The following is a 19946-nucleotide window of genomic DNA, read 5'->3' as shown; positions in this document are numbered from 1 at the left end:
CACCCGAAAGTGCAAGACAGTATTACAGGTTGGCTTAGACATGTCGCCTGGAGTGCTAGGGACCTAGTTTCTGGCTCCAGGCCCAGAAGAGGAGAGGTTGGAAGGTAAGGATGGCATTGCAAGAAGACAGAACACAGCAAGTGTTAGAGGAAAGGGGAGCCTGTTCTAATGACTCAAGTTTATAAACAGAAGCCATTGCTGGCATGATTATTTGCAAAAGCATTAGACTGTGAGCCTTTTAAAGTATACTTTTCACGTATCAGCCACTTCTTTGATCCAGTAGGAACTGTCCAATGTGACAGTGCCAGTATTTTAGCTCTATACAGGGTCGCTATGAGTTGGAATCGACTCGACGGCAACGGGTATACACATATTACGTGGATCGTGACTTAAAGAAGATTCTAATGAAGGAGAGAAATGTCTGCAGATAAATAATAAATTTATTCTTTTAGCTTTAATAGAGGTCATTTTTTAAAGAGTTCTGTCAGCAGAACTCGGTTTGTGTCTTCCAGTCTGTACATTTGTTGGAGCCACCAACATTGAATAATAGGATTTTAGAAACAAACTGGACTGAGGAGGTTGAGTATTTAAACTGCTTCCAACTAGAAATCAGAAGACTGCAAGAGTGGTAGTCAGTGACTTTTCTAAGGTCACAGGTGGCTAATGTGAAACAAAGCTGGATCTGACCAGAGCTGGGTTAAAGACCACTGAATTCCCCACTGCCTTATGCTCCCGTGTATATCTTAATTAGCAAAAAGTGAAACTCCAAGTCAGCAGTTTCTTTGTACCGATGAAATCATTCTTGTTCTGTAATCTTTTTTCTCCCTTAAATTTTACTTTGTTGTTGAGAATATACACAGCAAAACACATACCAATTCAAAAGTTTCTACATTAGTGACATTGATTACATTCAAGTTGTGCAACCATTCTCACCCTCCTTTTCTGAGTTGTTCCTCCTTCATTAACATAAACCCATTGCTCCCTACGGTTTGTATCTAATCTTTCAAGATGCTGTTATCAATTTGATCCCATATAGTTCTTAAAAGAGCATAATTCTCAAGGCAGACTTTTTTATATTTAAGCTAAACTACTGTGTGGTTTTAAGATGACTTCACAGTATATTTTTGGCTTAAGGTTTAAATACTATCAGGGCAATAACTTCCATGGGTCCATAAAGTCTGGATTCCATAATTTGCTCCTCTGTTCTACATTTTCTCCCTTTTGGTCAGGCTTCTTCTATAGACTCTTTGATCAAAATGTTCAGTATTAGTAGCTGGGCACCATCCGGTTTTTCTGGCCTCGCGGCAAAGGAGGCAGATGTTCATGGAGGCAATCTGATCTTTTTTGAACTCAGTTTTACCATTTGTCGTTCAGAGAGCCACATTGTCCTGTTTGGCTGCAACCACAAGTCACTGAGTCAAGGGCCAGACCCTTATTAGGCCTCTGAAAGCACAGAAGCAGCTTGTTATCTGCTCATGAAATGGAAATGGGTTGGTTTTAAAGGCTGGTAACTCATATACAGCGGACTTTAGAACCTTCTTATACTATGTATTTAAATATGGGTGTGTGATATTCAGCAAATTCACTTCAGGCCAAATACAGAGTCACACCCAAGAGCTAAGATGGGCCCAACTAGGAAGCTGCCCTAGTTTCCTGAGTGTGACCTGGCTAAATTTGCTCTTCTCCTGGCAGAGAGCAGGCATTTCCCCTTGCCTCCCTCCCCCTGCCTGCTTCTCAGCTCAAGCTGGAAGCAGTGCGTGTGCAGGCCTCAGAGGGTTTCCAGGCAAAATGCAAAGTGAGAAGTAGAACAGGAGAGCCATAGGGCACCCAGCTCTCTTCCGACCCTGGTTCTCAAGGAGAGCAACCCTCCCATTTATTCCTTGGTTTTGTTAATGTTTCTAGTGTAACAGTGCCACTTCCTCTAAACAAGAAACGGCTTCTTATAATGCCAGGCTTTTACTTGTCACATTGGGTCAACACAGGTGTGGTGGAACCTAGATAGGCCTGAGCCCCAATGCCAGTTCTGGCACATGCTGTGTAACTTGTACAGATCAGAGAATCTCTGTGACCCTCAGTTTTCTTCTGGGTAAAACAAGACTATTGTGAGCATCGAGATTAATACTCATAAAAAAAAATACTCATAGCAGATGCCAAATAAACGCAAATTGATGTTTTATTAATATTAACTAGTTGAATGATCTTGGGCGAGTCCTCTAACTTTCAGTGCTGTTTCTTTATCGGGAATATGAGGAAGTTGACCCCAAAGGTCCCTAAAGTCCTTTTCAGTGCTGACAGGTCTTTGGGTTCTCATTCTAAGGCGTTCTTGAACGTTGGGGATCTAGCCCCTCTTTTAAACTCTCTTTTTCCCTTTCCCCGCAAGACTCCCTCATCCCTCACTTGCCCGTGTCTGGAGGAAGCTCTGTGGCAAAGGAGACGGATTCCAAGCTTGGATCCACAGCAGGGCATCCGGGCCGTGGATACCCGGGTTAGAGAACTGAGGAGAGCACAGACGTTCCGGCGCCACCCTCGGACTCGTCGGCTCCTCCAAGCTTCCTGCCCAGCACTAAAAGGCGCCCGCGGAGTTGGTACTGCACCAGGGTCGGGGTCCTAGCCTCGCCTGCTGGGAAGGGCTAGTCGCGCAGGCGCCGGGAAGGAGCCCGAGGCCGCGGGTGTGAGGCAGGGCACTGGGGGCCCCCGGCCCTCGGGCTCCTCAGACCCGCCAGGCTCGACCCGGGTCTTCAGCCCCAAAGCCGTACCGGTGCCAGCAGCGCCACGCCCTCGGACACCGCCCTGCGGGCGTGGGCGGGCCCGGGGCTGTCCCGAGCCGGGCCCGCCGGCTAATGAGATGCTAATGACGCGCTCTTAAAGCCTCTGCGGGCTGCGCGCCCGGCTTCCGAAGTCCAAACCCGCCAGTCTCCCCGGCGGGGCGCACCGGTCCAGCTGCCCGCTATCCCCCAGCTCGCCCTCCCCGCTGCCTCCGTCTCCCCTCCCTCGGTCCCCGCCCCCGCTCCCGCCCCCGCCCCGCCCCCCACGGCACTGACCAGCAGGAAGCTGCCCTCCCGGCTCCGGCTTAACCAGGTAGGTCGTCCAGCGGCGCCGGCTGTGCGCCCTCTGCTCGCTGGGGCCAGGGCTAGGAGCACGGGGCACGAGCCCTGCCAGGGAAATGCGGCCCGCCGGCTCCGGAACCGCGCCTGGCCGGTCCAGCGCGCCTCCCTTACTTCCGCGCCCCGCGCAGCCCGGCTTCGGACTTTCCTGTCCGGAGTGTGGGACCCCGCCCAGCCTCCAGTGGTCCAGCTTTCTCTCCATCCTCCCGGACCGCTCGGCCCGGAGCCGCCTCCCGCGCCTCGCACATCCTTTGTTTTGGTGGTACCAGGCTGGGTCGCCCCTCTCTCCTCTTCGCCGAGGTCTTCCTCCTTCCACAACCCCACCCCCAAGGGAGATCTTTGTCCTTCCTGACGTCTAGCCGGCCCTCGACCAGGTGACTCGCAGCGGGTGACTTTAGACCCCTTCTGCCGTGGCGCTGCCCGCTGGGTTCCGGCTGGGGTCCCTGGGGCGGCGGGGCTGGAGCTGTGTCGGCTCCAGGACCTGCCCCAGTTGCTAATTTCCCTCCATCCCCCATGAGCAACCCCTCTCCGACACTCCTCAAGTTGCGTGGGAGCTGGAGCGTGGGGTGGGGGGACAAAGAGTGGCCTTGTCTTGGAGAGACTCCTGGGAGAGCGTTCCGGAGCTGGGAAGAGGACGGGGCGGGGCGTCGATGGGGTGGGAGGAGGCTGGGATGGGGACTTGGCGGATGTCGCCCCTCGCCCGCCCTCGAGGCTCTCAGGAGCAGCGGCAAGTTTTCTGGGGAAGTGCCTTGACCACAGGGAGTCAGAAATACACTCAGGCCTCAGTCACCCAGTCAGTCGCAACATCCTTCAGCTTGTGAGGTAGCTTTAGAGGTTGGAAGTGAAGCCTACACAGTTAGAGCCTGCTTCCCCCTCGCTCAGGAGGGGAGCAGGAGTCAGAGCCCACACGCAGCGTGGCACTGACGCCATCGAAGGGCGCCCGGAGCTGGGAGGCCTGGAGTGAGATGGGGCAGTATGGGTGCCCAGCAGCTAGGGGTGGAGGTATTAGATCTGCCTGAGCAAAGGAAGCCTTCCTCCCGGGCAGCCTGCCCTCCCCTGAGAAATTCCTCCAAATGCTGTTTCCACGGGCCTCTGCCTCCCGAAGGCCAGCTAAGAACTCCTGCCCTCTGGGCCCTAGGGAGCGCAGTGTGTTTGGAGATCCCACCGGAAGGCTGAACTGGAGGATCCTCTGGCTTTCCCGGTGCCCCCTATACCCAGGACTCGTGGTTTTTTCTTTCCAAATTTGGCGCATTTGGAATGCGTAGGATAGCAGCTGTCTTTGGAGCAGATCCTGGCTGTGGAGGGGCCCCAGAAGGGAGGAGCATAGCTAATCAGGGATAAAGCCAAGCTCCCCCCTCCCCCCAGCTACTCTCTTCTCCACCAGTTCCTTTTCCCTTCCTCCTTTCTCCAGCCCCCTTCTCTCCCTCCTTCTCTCCAGCAGCTACTCCCCTCTGCCCAGCTGCTCCCATCCACAGGAGCTCTTGGGGGCCTCCATGGCATTGCCCACTTCCACCAACCCAGCGCATGCTCACTTTGAGAGCTTCCTGCAGGCCCAGCTGTGCCAGGATGTGCTGAGCAGCTTCCAGGGGCTATGTGAGGCCCTGGGGGTGGAGGCTGGCAGGGGGCTGACCCAGTATCACAAGATCAAGGCTCAGCTCAACTACTGGAGTGCCAAGTCCCTGTGGGCCAAGTTGGACAAACGAGCAGGCCAGCCTGTGTACCAGCAGGGCCGGGCCTGCACCAGCACCAAGGTGGGTCCTGGAGAGTGGGGGGAGTCAGAGGAGGAAGGAAGGATGCCAGGCCCACACTGCCCTGTGTGTTCACAGTGCCTAGTGGTGGGCGCTGGACCTTGCGGGCTACGAACTGCAGTGGAGCTGGCACTGCTAGGGGCCCACGTGGTGCTGGTAGAAAAGCGCACCAAGTTCTCTCGTCACAACGTGCTCCACCTCTGGCCCTTCACCATCCACGACTTGCGAGCACTCGGTGCCAAGAAGTTCTATGGGCGCTTCTGCACTGGCACCTTGGACCACATCAGTGAGCACCACATGGTGACCTGGAGGGAGTGGGGGTGGGTGAACCTGGGCCTAGAGGCAGGCCAGGGTGGGACCTGCTGGGCCAGGTAAAAACAGAGTAGATAAGAGCCACTTCAGCCAAGTGATCTTCAGGACTTAGGTTCCTCATTTGTAAAATAGACAGTTGGGCTGAGTGATCTCTAAAACCTTATCTAGCTCTGACCAGGCACACACTGGTGCTCCGGGACACCGTGCAGCCAGGCTCCCTGTTCCTAATTCCCTCCTCCCTTCCAGGCATCCGGCAGCTTCAGCTGGTACTGCTGAAGGTGGCATTACTGCTGGGGGTGGAAATTCACTGGGGTGTCACTTTCAGTGGCCTCCAGCCCCCTCCCAAAAAGGGTAAGTATACCTCTGCTCCCAGAAACCCCTATCCACCAAGGAGATTTTAGTCTGACGAAAAAATAGGCTGGGATTGGGAGCCAGCCGAGTTTTCCTTTCTATTAGTGTGGTCTTGGGTGAACCACTCTGAGCCTCAGTTTGAGCATCTATAAAATGGGAATAGCATTTTCTTCCATCCCTACTTTCCATGGCTGTTGTGAAGGTATAATTTGATAGACAATGTATTATTGCTTTCTAAGCCATTTATTTTAATTAAACACGTTTATTTTAACTATTTTGCTGGCTTGCCCTGGTAGCGCAGGGGCCCCTTCCGACATCCACACCTTTGTGCCTCTCATACCTTCTGCCCCAGGGAGTGGCTGGCGTGCCCAACTCCAGCCCAGCCCCCCAGCCCAACTGGCCAACTATGAATTTGATGTCCTTATCTCGGCTGCTGGAGGTAAATTCGTCCCTGAAGGTGAGTGACTCCTGTCCCTCAATGAAGCCAGCATCGTGGGTTTTCTAGGCTATTATACCCCTCTTGAGGGTTCTTGAATGGTGCAAATGGTTTATGCTCCACTAAAAAAACCCAGCCATGCTCCACTAGTAACCTAAAAATTGGAGGTTTGAAATCACACAGTGGCTCCACAGGAGAAAGGCCTGGCCACCTGTTTCTACAAAGATTACAGCCAAGAAATCCCTGTGGAGCAGTTCTGCGTGGTCACCATAACTCAGAATCAAGTCAACAGCAGTGAGTTTGGTTTTTGGTTTTTATACCCGTTATCCTGCCACTACCCACCCCCAGGCTTCACAGTTCGAGAAATGCGAGGCAAACTGGCCATTGGCATCACGGCCAACTTTGTGAATGGGCGCACCGTGGAGGAGACACAGGTGCCTGAGATCAGTGGCGTGGCCAGGATCTACAACCAGAGCTTCTTCCAGAGCCTGCTCAAGGCCACAGGTGGGGGCCTCTTCCCCTTGCCTGGCTGTGGGCTGGCTCCCTCCTCTTCCTTCCCTGAGCTGTCCTCAGTCCAACAATCTCACACTTTTTCGTCTTTGTGGCTTGGCAGCAAAGGGGAAAGAGCCTGTGTCCCAGGGATTCAGCAGGCACAACCCACTGGGCTACCCTGCATGACATGTGTTGGAAATTTCTCACCAAATGCATATACCACAAGATCAAGGCTCAGCTTAACTTCTGGAGTTCCTTTGTGCTTCATTGCTTCGTGCTCCTCTATAGGTGCTTTAATACAAAATATAAACACGAAACGAAAGTGGCACTTCAAGAAGACGCCCTATGTTACTCTGGCGGCCTACTGCCACGCCCCCAGGGAAGTGCACATCCCCGCTTGTGAGGCCAGGCTGTCATCCACAGCATGTGACTGTGTGGTACAGGTCTCCCAGCTGCTAGCCTAGCCCTGTTTCCATTTTCGCCGCTAGCCCTCAGCCCTCCTGGGCCTGAGACAGATGGTCCTGTGTCTGTGAGACACTCACTGCAGTCTGAGCTGCTGTCCCAACTCACAGGTCAGCCATGGTGGGTATTTGGAGAGGTGACGCACACACATCTCCTGCTCCCTTCCCTGTCCCCCAGGCATTGATCTGGAGAACATTGTGTACTACAAGGACGACACCCACTACTTTGTGATGACAGCCAAGAAGCAGTGCCTACTGCGACTGGGGGTGCTACGCCAGGTGTGGCCCATGCCAAGACAGGGAGGGGCTGGGGTGTTGGGCCCTGGGAGGAAGAGGCTAAGATGGGGTGTGGAGTGGCCCCACCTTCTCCTGCCTCTGCCCCAACTTTCCTCCCCTGGGATTTACATGGCCACCGGGATCATAATCTGAGCTAAATACCTTACACCAGCACCAAAACATCAGCAGTCCAAATCCACCAGCTGCTCCTTGGAAACCCTGTGGGGCAGTTCTACTCTGTCCTACAGGGTTGATGTGAGTCGGAATTGACTCAACAGCAATGGGTTGGACAGCTTAGAGGACTAGGCTTCATCAGACTCCCCACCAGTGGGCTTTTGGTTTATACTACAAATGTAAGCTCCCTGAGGGCAGGGGCTTTTGTCTCTTTGTCCCTTTTTCTTCTTGTCAATTCTCAGTGCTTTGAATGGTGCCTGGTATGTAGTAAACACTCAATAAGTATTTGCTTAATGAATTAACTAATTGAGTGCCTACTATGTGCCAGGTACTATATCGAGAGCTTTATATGAATTTTCCCCTTTAATTCTCATGAGTCCCTTGAGAGATAGGCATGTTTTCTTTAAAGTATGAGGTAACGGAGGCTTGAGAAGTTCAGTGTCTTTTCCAAAGCAAGTGTGTGACAGGAATGATATTAGGCCTGTGTGGCAGGGCAGGTCCTGGGGCCCTCAGTAGCAGGCTGAGGTGGAACGGGCTGGGGCCGTCAGAAGCAACCTGTTGCCTTAAGTCTACTCTGACTCATAGTGACCCTATAGTGTGAGGCAGGACGTTTGAATTTTACCTTTGACTCAGTCTTCAACTGCAAGGTTGTCTGGGGAAGCCCTTTCTCTTCTCTGGGCCTCAGTATGTGCACCCTGAATACCCAATGGGATGGGACTGGCCATTTGACCCTGCTGGTTCTGATCTGTTGGCCATGTAGGACTATTCGGAGACCGATCGGCTCTTGGGAAGTGCCAATGTGGTGCCCGAGGCTCTGCAGCACTTTGCCCGGGCAGCTGCTGACTTTGCCACCCATGGCAAGCTCGGGAAGCTGGAGTTTGCCCAGGATGCCCACGGGCACCCTGACGTCTCTGCCTTTGACTTCACAAGCATGATGCGGGCAGAGAGCTCTGCTCGCGTGCAAGAGAAGCACGGTGCCCGCCTGCTGCTGGGACTGGTGGGGGACTGCCTGGTGGAGGTGAGGGGGTTCAGGGTTCTCTGATTGGGGAGAATGGTGGGGCTTTGAAAGACAGGGACTGCCTGTAAGGAGGTACAGGGATTTTCTGGTGGGGGGTGGAAACTTCCTAATAGAGAAAATAAAACCAAACGAGTTGTCACTGAGTGCATTCCGACTTATGGCAACTACACATGTGTCAGAGTAGAACTGTGCTCTGTAGGATTTTCAGTGGCTGATTTTTCAGAAGTAGATCATCAGGCCTGTCTTCCAAGGCACCTCTGGGTGGACTCCAACCTCCAACATTTCGGTTAGCAGCCGAGCACGTTAACTGTTTCCTTCACCCAGGGACAACTCCTAAATGGGAGGAGGTAGTAAAAAATGTTTGCTTGTTGAGGGGAGGAGCTGAGGGCTTCTTGGTGTAGGTGAGAGGCTGCTAGTGTGGTGAGGGGAGCCCCTCTAGTCTGGCCTTGGGGGGCATATGAGCTTGGGAGTGCTCTTATTGGACACTCACTGAGCTGCTTACTGTCCCTCTGACCCTGCAGCCCTTCTGGCCCCTGGGCACTGGAGTGGCCCGGGGCTTCCTGGCCGCCTTTGATGCAGCCTGGATGGTAAAGCGGTGGGCAGAAGGTGCTGAGCCCCTAGAGGTGCTGGCTGAGCGGTGAGGCCTGAGTTATCAAGGGGACTGAATGAGCGACAAGAGTCAGGGAGAGGGGGAAGGGGTGGTGGGTAAATAGACGATGGCCTGGGCAAAAGAGAATAAAGGGAAGGTCTGACAGTCTTGAGGGGCAGGTGCTGATGGGCACCCTCCTATTTGTGCCCTGGCCCTCACTCCCCATCCCCAGCGAGAGCCTGTACCAGCTCCTGTCACAGACATCCCCGGAAAACATGCACCGCAACATGGCCCAGTATGGGCTGGACCCAGCCACCCGCTACCCCAACCTGAACCTCCGGGCTGTGACTCCCAACCAGGTCAGAACCCCTCCCACCCCTAGACTTCCTAACTCAGCCCAGTCACTGCCCCTCTCCATCAGTCCTACCCCAGGCTGGCCCTTCCTTCATGGGCTGAGGTGGGGGGTGTGGTAAGCCTGACTTGAAAACTAAAGGGGCTGCCTTAGGTACAAGACCTGTATGATGTGCTAGCCAAGGAGCCTGTGCAGAAGAAGAGTGACAAGACAGACACAGGAAAGCTGGCCACTGGTGAGCAGACCCTACTCCAAAGGGGGTGGTCAAAATATTTACCGGCAGCCTCAGGACAGGAGCTATATGCTGGAGGATGCTTCGTTGTTGGGTGGTGGGGAAGTTGGGGGTGTCCTGGAGGAGTGGAGGGGCAGCGGAGCACTCAGCAGCAGCTGTTTGCCCATCCGCATGGAAGCACATCGATATTTTAACAGCCCTTTCAACCCTAACAGTGCTGACTCTCGCCGTGTGGTGTTGCCTGACCCGTTCCATCATGCAAACTCTTTTGAGCCTCTGGGCCTCCCTGGCCCTCTCTGTTCACAGCCTGCTGACCTCTATGTGGTTAATTGTGATTTCACTTTATTCCTTCTCCTATTTTATTCCAACAAGGGATTATTTTAAATGAGAAAATTGGGGTGGAGGAGGTGCAGCTGAGAGTGAACCTCAGGCTGGTGCCCTGGTAGGGATGGGGTCCCTGACTCCACCTCCCACAGAGATCCGCACCCCCAACACTGGCTCCCTGTGTGCCAAGGCTGGGGCATGGGCCTTGGGCACAGCATAGCCTTCTCTCTCATGGTTGGCAGGCACCCAGGAGGCATTGCTACGCTGGTGCCAGGAGCAAACCACTGGGTACCCAGGTGTCCGTGTCACTGACCTGTCCTCCTCCTGGGCTGACGGGCTAGCTCTGTGTGCTCTGGTGTATCGGCTGTGCCCTGGCCTGCTGTGAGTTGGGGACCAGGCAGTGGTGGGGGCCCTTGTCAGACCGTATCTCTCTTTCATGCCCCTGGCCCTCCATCTCCTTCAGGCAGTGAGGAATGTAGCGAGATTACTGCATGGGAGGTAGCCTGCCTGGTTGAGTCTGGGCTCCACCGTTTACTAATAATCCTATGCCCACACTTCATCTCCCTAGAGATAGAATTCCTGCCTGCCCTACCGTCTGAGTCTCGTGAGAATCAAGTGCACTAAGATAGGGGACAGCTTTGTAAGTGGTAGAGTGCCCCAAAGGTTAGAGCAGCTATCAGTGGACAGGAGGTGGCAGAGAGGAAAAAAAGAGAACCTCACACCCTCTCCTCCCTTTGGGTCCCCCACCCCCTGTCCCATCCCTCTCCTTCTGGCGTCCTCATCTCCCCACCCCTCTTCCCTCCAGTGGGGTCAGGCCTTGTCTCCCGTTGATTTCTCTCCCCCATACCTCACAGGGAACCCTCAGAGCTGCAGGGGGTGGGGGCTTTGGAAGCAACTTCGCGGGCGCTGAAGGTGGCAGAGCAGGAGCTGGGCATCACACCAGTGTTGTCTGCACAGGCAGTGGTGGCGGGAAGTGATCCGCTGGGCCTTATTGCCTACCTTAGCCACTTCCACAGTGCCTTCAAGGACAAGCCCCACAGCCCAGGTGACCTGGGGGGTAGGCGTGTGGGACAGTGCTGGGGTGGGGAGGTGGGGGGTGTGTGAGAGGGTTGAGAGCCCTCTGAGGGCCAGCCTGGGCGAGGTATCATTCTTGGCTGGAGTGTGGCTGTCTGCTTTAGGGATATAGTGTTGGCCCACCACTTCCCCTGACACCCCAACTCCCCATGCAGGCCCCGTCAGCCAAGGATCTCCAGGGACCTCCAGTGCTGTCTTATTCCTTGGCAAACTGCAGAGGACCCTGCAGCGGACCCGGGCCCAGGTAGAGAGGCAGCAGAGTTCCCGCTAGCAGGAGTGCCCAGTGGGAGATCCCTGGGTGATGGTAGGGAGAACATTCAGAATGCAGGAAGGGAAGCTAGGGGCTCAGAGCCCCATGCTCAGGGTGTAGGACTTCTTGCAGGAAAATGGGGAGAATGCTGGTGGCAAGAAACCTCGCTTGGTGGTAAATGCAAGCAGGGGCTGGATGGTCCCTGTCCCATGTGTTGTCTCCCTTCATCAGGTATTGTCTGCCATATGTCAGTCCCCCCATGTCTTGCTCCCCACCCTGTGGCCTGTAACCCCCCAGCCTGTCCCCCTTCCTAGCCTCACTCCCCTCCCCTTCCTGCCCTTTCATCTGTGCATACCCATTCCCCAGCTCTTCCTGCCCCTCTCCCTCCTGGCCTGAACATTTACCCCGCCTTAGGTAGAGGCTGAGATTCCAAGTACTGAGGATCCACCTGTCCCAGAGCCCAGTGTACCCCTGACACCCCCACCCCAAAACCAGGAGGTGAGAACAGGACCCTTTCTGTACGCAGAGGCTCAGGGAGGGCAGGGCAGGGGTGTTTCTGGGGTGAACTTTCCGCTGGCCCTCGCTCCAGCTGATCCTGTGTCGTGGGGCGATGCAGGTTGGTGCCGGGGACCTGTGTGCACTCTGTGGGGAACGCCTCTATATCCTGGAACGCCTCTGTGTCGACGGCTGTTTCTTCCACCGGAGCTGCTTCCACTGCCATGTCTGTGAGGCCACGTTGTGGCCAGGGAGCTATGGGCAGCACCCAGGAGATGGTGAGTGGGCCTGGCCCTGCCTGGGCAAGGAGCTGGAGGGTTGAGGGGAATTGGGGTTTCGGGCATGATGCAGAAACAGGTTCAAGGTGGACTTTTTTGCTGAGCTCAGGGTCTTTTCTCTCACCTCCAAGGTTCCAAATGAGGGGTTCTAGGGAACCAGGAGGCTGGCAGAAATCCCCCTGCAAATCCAGAGTCCTGTGTCTCCCTTCCCCACCCCCAAATGCCACTTTGTCTGATAACTTATCACTGGGTTGCCCCCATCTGATGCCTCCCTCCTCCTTGCTCTCCCCACCTTTCCCAGGACACTTCTACTGCCTCCAGCACCTGCCCCAACCAGGCCACAAAGATGATAACAGGGACACAGGCTCTGAGAGTCGGGTAAAACCTGTGAATATGTATGTGTTGGGTGGGAAACAGGAAGGGGGTCTCTCCAGCTCAGCTGACTTCGTAAACTCCATGAGATATTTTTGTCTGTTTTGTATATCAGTGTATTTCAAGCATCTAGAATACTGGCTGACGCTGTTCAGTAAATGCTTAGTGAATGAATAAATGCCACAACCCAATTTTGCTCCAAAGGGGTGGCCTCAGCCCTACAGTGGGTGGGTCAGTGACCTGACCATGTGGCTTTTCCAGGAGCTGCCCACACCAGGCAGTGACAGTCTGCCATCGGCCCCCTCGATGCCCCCAGTCCCCCAGGAAGGTACCAATCCTGCACCAAGTCCCAGCCGGCCTGCCCGTCAGCTGATTCGCCTCTCTAGCCCAGAACGCCGGCGGTTATCCTCCCTTAACCTTACCCCTGACCCGGAAATGGAGCCCCCTCCTAAGCCCCCCCGCAGCTGCGCTACCTTGGCCCGCCAGGCCCTGGAGGGCAGCTTTGTGGGCTGGGGAATGCCCGCCCAGGGACCTCAAGGTAACTGCTGTGCCTCTGCCCACAGATGTACTGACCCAGGGTCAGGGGTGGCATAGGTGTGGGTGGTCCTGGGACTACTGCAAGGAGAATCCTGTGGAGGACATGGGAATCCCAGGCCATGTCAATCTCTCCTCTGCTCAGGGCTCCCTAGCTCAGCTCTTGTGGCCTTGAAGGAGGAGGAAGGAGAGAGTCCCCCCTCCAGTGAAGAGGAAGAAGAGGAACAGGAAGATATTGCTTTGGATGAAGACATGGAGCAGGTTAAGTCAGAGGAACCTTGGCCACCTGCTCTACCCAAGGCAACATGTCTACTAAACACTTCTGTCCCTGCCACATAGGAGGAGCCTACACCACACTCTCTCCGTTACGCCCTTCTCTTAGAATGTCTTCTTCACCCAGTCTGCCTCTTTCATGTCTCTAAGCCTCCATTTTATCTACCAGAACTTACCCCACTTCCAGTCTAGTTTTTTTCTGCCCCTCCCAAATGGAGCTTCCCCAGGCCCTATCCACCAGGAATCCAGCCTTACCCCTGACTGGTCTGACCCTGCCACAGGCCCTGCTGACCTTTGCCAAGAACTCAGGTACCATGGACAAGTATCCAACATGGCGCCGGACTCTGATGCGCCGTGGCAAGGAAGAGCAGATGAAGAGATTCTGCAAGGCCCAGGTGAGGCCCAGGAGTTGTGATGGGGTGAAAGTTCTGAGACTCGAGATCAGGGCTCCTCGAAAGCCCCATTCTTGAGTAACTGAAGATCTGTGGGCTTCCTATCTTGTACTTCTCAGGCCATCCAACGGCGACAAAATGAGATCGAGGTTTCTCTGATGGAGCTGGAGGCTGAGGGCATGAAGCTGGAGCTGGCCTTGAGGAGCCCCAGCAGTGAGTGATGACGGGGAGGACAAGCTAGGCTACCCCTCTGCTTACCAGGCCGGTGTTCCACCCTGAGCAATTCTTTCAACCATCAGGGTCTGGCTCAGAGCGCACAGCTCCTGGACACTCCTTATACCCATAACATCCCTCTTTCTCTAGGCTCTGTATCTCCTAAGCCCTTGGCTGGATAACTCCTGACCACCTCTCCTCTTCTTCCTTATCAGTTTCCCCAGAAAGGCAAAAGGCACTGTGGCTAGAACAGCTGTTAAAGCTTGTTGAGAAGAAAAACGGTCTGGTGGCTGAGGAAGCTGAACTCATGATCACGTAAGGGGTGGGAAGTGGTGACAGTGGCATGTGAACCAGGCCCCAGCTAGCTCCTGGACAACCATGCCTCATCTATTCCTAACCTCCGCAGGGTGCAGGAGCTGAAATTGGAGGACGAACAGTGGCAGCTGGACCAGGAACTACGAGGCTACATGAACCGGGAAGGTAGGTGGGACATAAGGAGGGGCAGACATCATGGGACTGGTGTTGCATAAGCCTTGGGATCTCAGATACAGACCAACTGTACCAAGATCCCTGTGCCTCTGAAACAACTCAAGGGGGTAATCAGAGGATGGAGGTCCAAGGCCCTCACCTCTCCCTTCTTCAAACAGAGTTGCGCCATTGGGTTTTCTCGCATTTCCTTCAAAAAGAAACTGCTTCTAAATGATGCTAGAAACCACTGGTGTCAAAAAACCTCCCAATTTTACGGATTAGGAAATAAAGCCCAGGATCTAGAAGTCACAAAGACCAGGATTAGGTTGCGTCTCTTTTACCTCCCTGTCCTGTTGTTTTCTAAGCTTTACCTCCTCCCTTCAGAAACCCTAAAGACAGCTGCTGATCGGCAGGCTGAGGACCGGATCCTAAAGAAGCTGCTGGATGTGGTGCACCAGCGAGATGCTCTCATCTGCTTCCAGGAAGAGCGCAGGCTCAGTGAGCTGGCCTTCGGGGTGGGGGCCCAGGGTTAGAGATCTGGGGGCTGTCTGACTCCTGCCCTGTAAGAAAAATGCCCATAGTGCATTTCCCAACTGTGTTCTCAGGACCAGTGCCTGACCTCACAACCTCGCCCAAGGACAGTGCCAGCCCTACTTATCTAGACTGCCTGAGAGAGGGCGTTATTGTTTATGGTAAAAACGTTTCTGCCACAAACAAGGCTCACGCTGCCTGAAGTTGGGGGTTAGGGGGTGTGCAGAGAGGGCAGATGTGTAGGAGCCTTCCAGTCTACTTTGTGACAGTCACACTGACCCTTGGCCCATCACTGCCCCTACAAGGAAGAAGACAGAGCCGCTAAAGTGTGTCAAGTTTTATTGTTCTTCAGCTCTGTCCTCCTGTTGGGCTGGCTGAGACACCACGCTCAGGTCTTGGGCTTCCTTGGCTCTTCTCAGCACATGCTGGAGCTCAGCTTGGGCCTTGCATAAGCCTTTGATCTCTTTCATGTGGAAGAGGTAGACTGCACCCGCTCCCAGCACCAGTCCCACGCTGGGGCTCAAGAGCAGCCAGGTAACTTCCCCGGTCTGTCCTCCGGCCACCAACGCACACAGCAACACCAGGAGAAGCAGCCCCAGACCGATCACGCAGCTAGCGAAGGCAGCCCACCAGTGAGCCTGAGCCATGCCCAGACCCAGTTCTGTCCAGGCTTCCTTCAGCACAGTGATCAATGGTGACACCTCTGCTGGTCCTAGAACAAGGCAGGGCAGTGGGGCAGGAGGGAGAGGGTCAGAATGGGGGGGGGGCTGCCTTGAGGAGGGGAGGAGCCCAGGGAAAGGGGGGGTGACTCACCATGGGTAGGGCTGGGGCTGTGCTGGGGGGGGCTGTGCCTCACATACAGAGTCGCCATTAGAGCCTCGTGATCAGAGAAGGGGGTACCATTGTGAGGGTCATGGCCTGTAGTGGTTTTGAGGGTCTTACAGGAAATGTAGATCCCAGAAACTGCCTAGGAAGCATGAAGACCAGAGAAAAGCTTATGTTTGAGGGCCTCTTCCCAGAGAACCAGCTCCTGGCTATCCCCTGCTCCAGACATCAGTGCTCTAAGACTAGCTGAACAAGAATCAGCACAGGCTGGTGACAGAGGGCACACAGAGGGAGGAGCCTGACCTTGTAAAGCACATAGTCAATGCGGATGCCAGAGGGATACGGCTCCAACTCCTGCTGGTTGACGTAGCAGTTCTGGGGTACCATCGTACAGCCTTCATCACAGCCCTACGGGAGTATTTGCTTGCGAAAAAAATTTTTTTTTTTTTTTTTTTTAAGGACAGAGGCAAGAGGGCAAGAAGCTGGGGTGTAAGTGGGGAAATAATGAGCCAGGGCCTCACCCTAAAGTCCTGGGTCTCAAGGTAGGCATCCTGTAGCCCCGTCCACTCTTTCAGCAGGCGGCAGCCCAGGTCTTTTGGGTGCAAGTTGAGGTCCCCACACAACAGAACCACGTCTGCCCTCTTGGATGTGTGGCTGGGCAAAGTCAGGCTGGTGAGGTGGAAATTCCTGCCTCGCCAGCTCTGCCCTATAAATGGGGCCTTGGCCACCCCTCAGTCCCTGAGTCCCATCCCGCTTCCCTGTCAAGCCCAAGCTCACACACTGGATGAACTGGGCCAGTTCCCAAGCTTGGGCCACACGATGTGCTAGGTAGATGTCCTTCTGTCGATTGTACTCTGCATGGAGCTATGCAAGATAAGTGAGGTTATGGTAGATAAAACTGAGAATCCAAGAAGCAAAGTCTAAATCAAGCTTGTGTCTGTCACTTGGCACGGTACTCAGTACAGAATGAGTGAACCACCTTGCCTACTGTGACCTTATGAGATCCCACCCCTACACCCCATGCCCAGATAGCACAGCTAGAAGAGTCCCATCTCTCCCTCTCAGGATTAGGCTGCCTGTCCCCTGGCACTGCTGGCTTCACTCACGTGGGTCACGTAGGCATTGAACACCAGTCCACTTAGATGGAGCACCACCAGCCCCACAGCCTTCCCACTGAACCAGTCACCATGATGGATCTGCAGGCAGGAAGGAGCAGGAACTCAGGGTACTGGGGGGAGGGAGCTGCAGGGCACTGCTACCTTCTTTCTGACCCTCACCTGCAGTGCTAGGAGGGCTGCCTCCTCTACCTTATGTTAATGGGGGGTGGGAGATAGAGGAGGTCAGAGGTTAGGCTTACCATGTAGGGATAGCCATTGAGGGTGTAGACATGCTGGGTGAGTTCCTGGATTGGGTGTTTGGAGAAGACGCAAAGGCCACTGCCAAAGACTCCGCTGAAAGCCAGAAAAGCAGAAAAAGAAATACCCTGCCCCACTTTCCTCCCTCTTCCCCTTGTCTCCCAACTCTCATCAGTTACTTTTTTCTCTCTGCTGCTGAGACCAGCCCTGGAACAAAGAACAAACCTCCTACAGCCTCTGTAGGAGAATGATGGCGTGGCCTGATAATAAGGCTGAGATGGCTGAAGTTCTTCCTGATTCTACCACCTCCTGCTCCCACCCACACCCAGAGGGAGAGGACGCTGGCAGAGAGTAGGCAGGAAAGCAGGGGGTGCAGAAACAGTAGGGAATGGCTGGCAGATTCAAGAGCCTACTTGTCTGAGAACAGGCTTCTGGCCAGTAGGCTTCTCACCTCCTGAAGTAGTGTGCAGCTGGGTACGTGGGCAACAGCTTCTGTCTTAGGGACTCGAAGTCCTGCTCACTCCACACCTGAGGGAAGGGGGTAAAGATGACTGACTGACCCCTTCCCCTAGGAGCAAAGTCCCCTCCTGCGCCCCCAGCTACCCCTCCTCCCACCCTCGGATCCATACCAGTTCCCCACAACGCTACCTCCTCCAGTAGAGCCAGGTCAAAGCTCTCAATGTTCAGAAAGTCTCCCAGGCGCTGCAGGCGGTCTACCCGGTGCTTGCTCCAGTAGAGAATGCCCCTAAAGAAAAGAAGGGCCAGGGAAGGTGACGACTGGGGGTGCTCAGCCCTCTGCAACCAGGCACCACCACAGCTGAACCCAGATGTGGACGTGCTGGTTTCCCCTGCACCCCAAGATCGTCGGATAGGGCGGTGGCCAGAATGTGAGGAAGGCTTCCTTCCTCTGGCTGGTGCGTGTGAAAGGAAATGTGGCCCCCAGATCCAACTCCTCGCCGCACTCACCAAAAGTTGAGGTTAAAGACCCTCAGTCTCAGGGAGAAGTTGGGCTTCATGGCACCGCCACTCTGGGGACAGCGCGGAAGACGCAGAAGGCTCGAGGCGGCTGGGGCTCACGAGACCGCCTGGGTAGGGGTGGACAGGGAGAGGCGCGCACAGGTGGGCAGTCCCGCTCCCGCGCCCCTCCGGAAGTCACGGCCGGGACCCCAGCTCAGTGAAGGGCCGGGATCCAGGCGGGCTCTGCTACGGCTTCCTTCTGCCCGAACCTGGCCTACGGGCGCGCGTCCCCGGACCTGCTCCCGCGTTACCGGGGCAACCAGCCCTCTGGCCACAAACTGGCCGCGCGCGGGCTTGGGCCGCTTGCCCAACCGGAAAGACGATCTGCCGCGAAACGCTGGCCCCCGCGGGGCCCTGAGGTCCTGCGCCGGGCGCGCTACAGGCAGGTCTGAAGCACACGGGGCGCCGACCTCACCGACCCTTTCCCCAAGAACTCGTCTCCGGGCCTCGGCGGCCCGCGAGCCACTCTCCCACCTCTAGATAGCTTTACAAGCAACAGGCGTACAGTTCAGAGGAGGCCCCGCGGAAGCCGCCACGCCCAGGCCCCGCCCCGTCCCGAGCCTCTGCGAACGGCGGGGGCGGAGCCGCGCGGTTGCCCCGGCGACGCGCACTGTTTATGCTCCGGGATAGGCGCGAGCCGCGGCCATGGCGAGCCTGGAGCCTTGCGGCTCAGGGAGAAACCCGTGCGGCCCGCAGCCTCCGCCCGAGGAGAAGCTGCTGCAGGTGAAGGTGGTGGGGCTCTTTAAGAGCTCCAGCTTTCAGATTGCGAAGAGCACAGCTGAGGTAACCGCAAAGAAACCAAAAGTGTGGGGCGGCCTTCCTGGCTTCCTGGAGCAAGGCGGCTTGGATTGCTCGCCCCACGCCCCCGAGTGGCGGAGCTCGGTGTTCTCTGGGAGCCCCCATCTCCGGGATCCCGGGCGGGCGTTCGACCTCCTCTTGCTTCCAAAAGGCGATCTGCGTGAAGGAAGTCTTCAGAATCTTTCCGGGGAATAAACGTAGTTCCTTCCTCTACATATACTCGCATTTTAGTCCATATTAATTTTAATTGTAGATTAAAAAAATTAATAACAAAAATGTTAAGGTAAAAGTGTTATCATATAACTAGCTGATTTTTACGAACTCCTTGCTCGAGTGATTTTTAAAGACTATTGATTGGAAACCCTGGCAGTGTAGTGGCAAGGTGCTACAGCTGCTATCCAAAAGGTTGGCAGTTTGAATCCACCAGGCGCTCCTTGGAAACTCTGGGGGGGCAGTTCTGCTCCGCCCTGTAGGGTCGCTATGAGTCGGAATCGACTCGATGGCAACGGGTCTGATTTTTTTTTTAATTGATTCAGAAAGTTCTTTTCCTTAAATTTTCTATAGCAGTCACCGCATTCCAATCGAGTTAGGTGCCGCAAGGATTTCTTGGCCCACAGATTTTTCTTGGAGAGTGCAAACGTCCCTTTGTAGGCAAGAGGAACGATGTTTAAAAAAAAAAAAAAAAAAAACACTTTATATAAAAAACTGGAGGAATTTGGCCAGGCCAATCAAATTGTGGCACACCTACAACCTGAATGAAGTAGAAATGTATGGCATGTTAAATGTAAAATTAAGCCTGTTAGCTTGGTTTTCTCTTTCTAGACCCGGCTGGACCCCAGGACCATTGTGTATCTTGCCCATAGTACCCTGCTGGATAGTGACACAAAAGGTCCCCCAAACGAGTAAATGAATTAGCAAACATATTAAGAAATCCCTGTCCTGTTGCCTGCTCACATTCACATAATTAAAAGTTCGCAATTAAATCAGGAAATTAGCTAACTTGTGAAACAGGTAAAGTTTACATCAATCTGAAGGAAAAATGTGATCAGAAGTCTGGAAAGGATACATGGAGCATTATAAGAAGTAGAAATCATGTCTGGTGTTCTCTAGGAAGATGAGACCAGCAAAGTTGTGGCAAAAGTTGTATTTAATGAGTTCGAGGGTTTTTTTTTTCCTTTGTTTTTCTTAGTTCCTTTTCTGAA

General features: G+C 54.6%; 3 protein-coding genes across 8 annotated transcripts in view; 2 read left to right on the top strand and 1 right to left on the bottom strand.

Annotated features, from left to right (window-relative positions):
- Window positions 1–3009: 3009 nt before the first annotated feature.
- On the top strand, window positions 3010–14935 carry MICAL1 (microtubule associated monooxygenase, calponin and LIM domain containing 1). Of its 5 annotated transcripts, none has more exons than XM_064289605.1 (25): window positions 3010–3078; window positions 4543–4855; window positions 4931–5138; window positions 5411–5515; window positions 5868–5972; window positions 6300–6455; window positions 7083–7183; window positions 8115–8372; window positions 8894–9009; window positions 9194–9320; window positions 9467–9548; window positions 10112–10250; window positions 10724–10914; window positions 11099–11187; window positions 11326–11367; window positions 11608–11691; window positions 11810–11966; window positions 12268–12344; window positions 12600–12876; window positions 13018–13133; window positions 13427–13540; window positions 13657–13750; window positions 13966–14065; window positions 14157–14230; window positions 14603–14935. In XM_064289605.1, the coding sequence occupies exons 2-25, from the start codon at window positions 4598–4600 to the stop codon at window positions 14749–14751; spliced, it is 3219 nt and encodes a 1072-aa protein (XP_064145675.1). In that variant the 5' UTR covers window positions 3010–3078; window positions 4543–4597; the 3' UTR covers window positions 14752–14935. The 5 variants fall into 5 exon arrangements, with proteins under 5 accessions (XP_064145675.1, XP_064145657.1, XP_064145664.1 ...); XM_064289587.1 differs by having other exon boundaries at window positions 11326–11424; XM_064289594.1 differs by having other exon boundaries at window positions 3012–3078; window positions 4546–4855; window positions 11326–11424.
- A 136-nt stretch (window positions 14936–15071) lies between these two features.
- Window positions 15072–18477, bottom strand: SMPD2 (sphingomyelin phosphodiesterase 2). Of its 2 annotated transcripts, XM_003404054.4 has the most exons (10): window positions 17896–18476; window positions 17578–17674; window positions 17381–17457; window positions 16932–17025; window positions 16681–16770; window positions 16356–16438; window positions 16096–16228; window positions 15878–15982; window positions 15563–15716; window positions 15072–15461 (listed from the first exon to the last, which is right to left on the bottom strand). In XM_003404054.4, exons 1-10 carry the CDS (start codon window positions 17943–17945, stop codon window positions 15088–15090), a joined length of 1257 nt encoding a protein of 418 aa, XP_003404102.1. In that variant the 5' UTR covers window positions 17946–18476; the 3' UTR covers window positions 15072–15087. The 2 variants fall into 2 exon arrangements, with proteins under 2 accessions (XP_003404102.1, XP_064145708.1); XM_064289638.1 differs by lacking the exon at window positions 16681–16770 and having other exon boundaries at window positions 17896–18477.
- Window positions 18475–19946, top strand: part of PPIL6 (peptidylprolyl isomerase like 6) — a 35278-nt gene continuing 33806 nt past the window's right edge. The window contains exon 1 of the mRNA XM_003404055.4: window positions 18475–18729. Coding sequence (XP_003404103.1) covers window positions 18592–18729 — 138 coding nt within the window. The 5' untranslated portion in view covers window positions 18475–18591. The remainder of the gene's footprint in view (window positions 18730–19946) is intronic.

Source organism: Loxodonta africana, chromosome 1 (assembly GCF_030014295.1).
Source record: "Loxodonta africana isolate mLoxAfr1 chromosome 1, mLoxAfr1.hap2, whole genome shotgun sequence".
Classification (NCBI taxonomy): Eukaryota; Metazoa; Chordata; class Mammalia; order Proboscidea; family Elephantidae; genus Loxodonta; species Loxodonta africana.
This window is presented reverse-complemented; position numbering and strand designations above follow the sequence as displayed.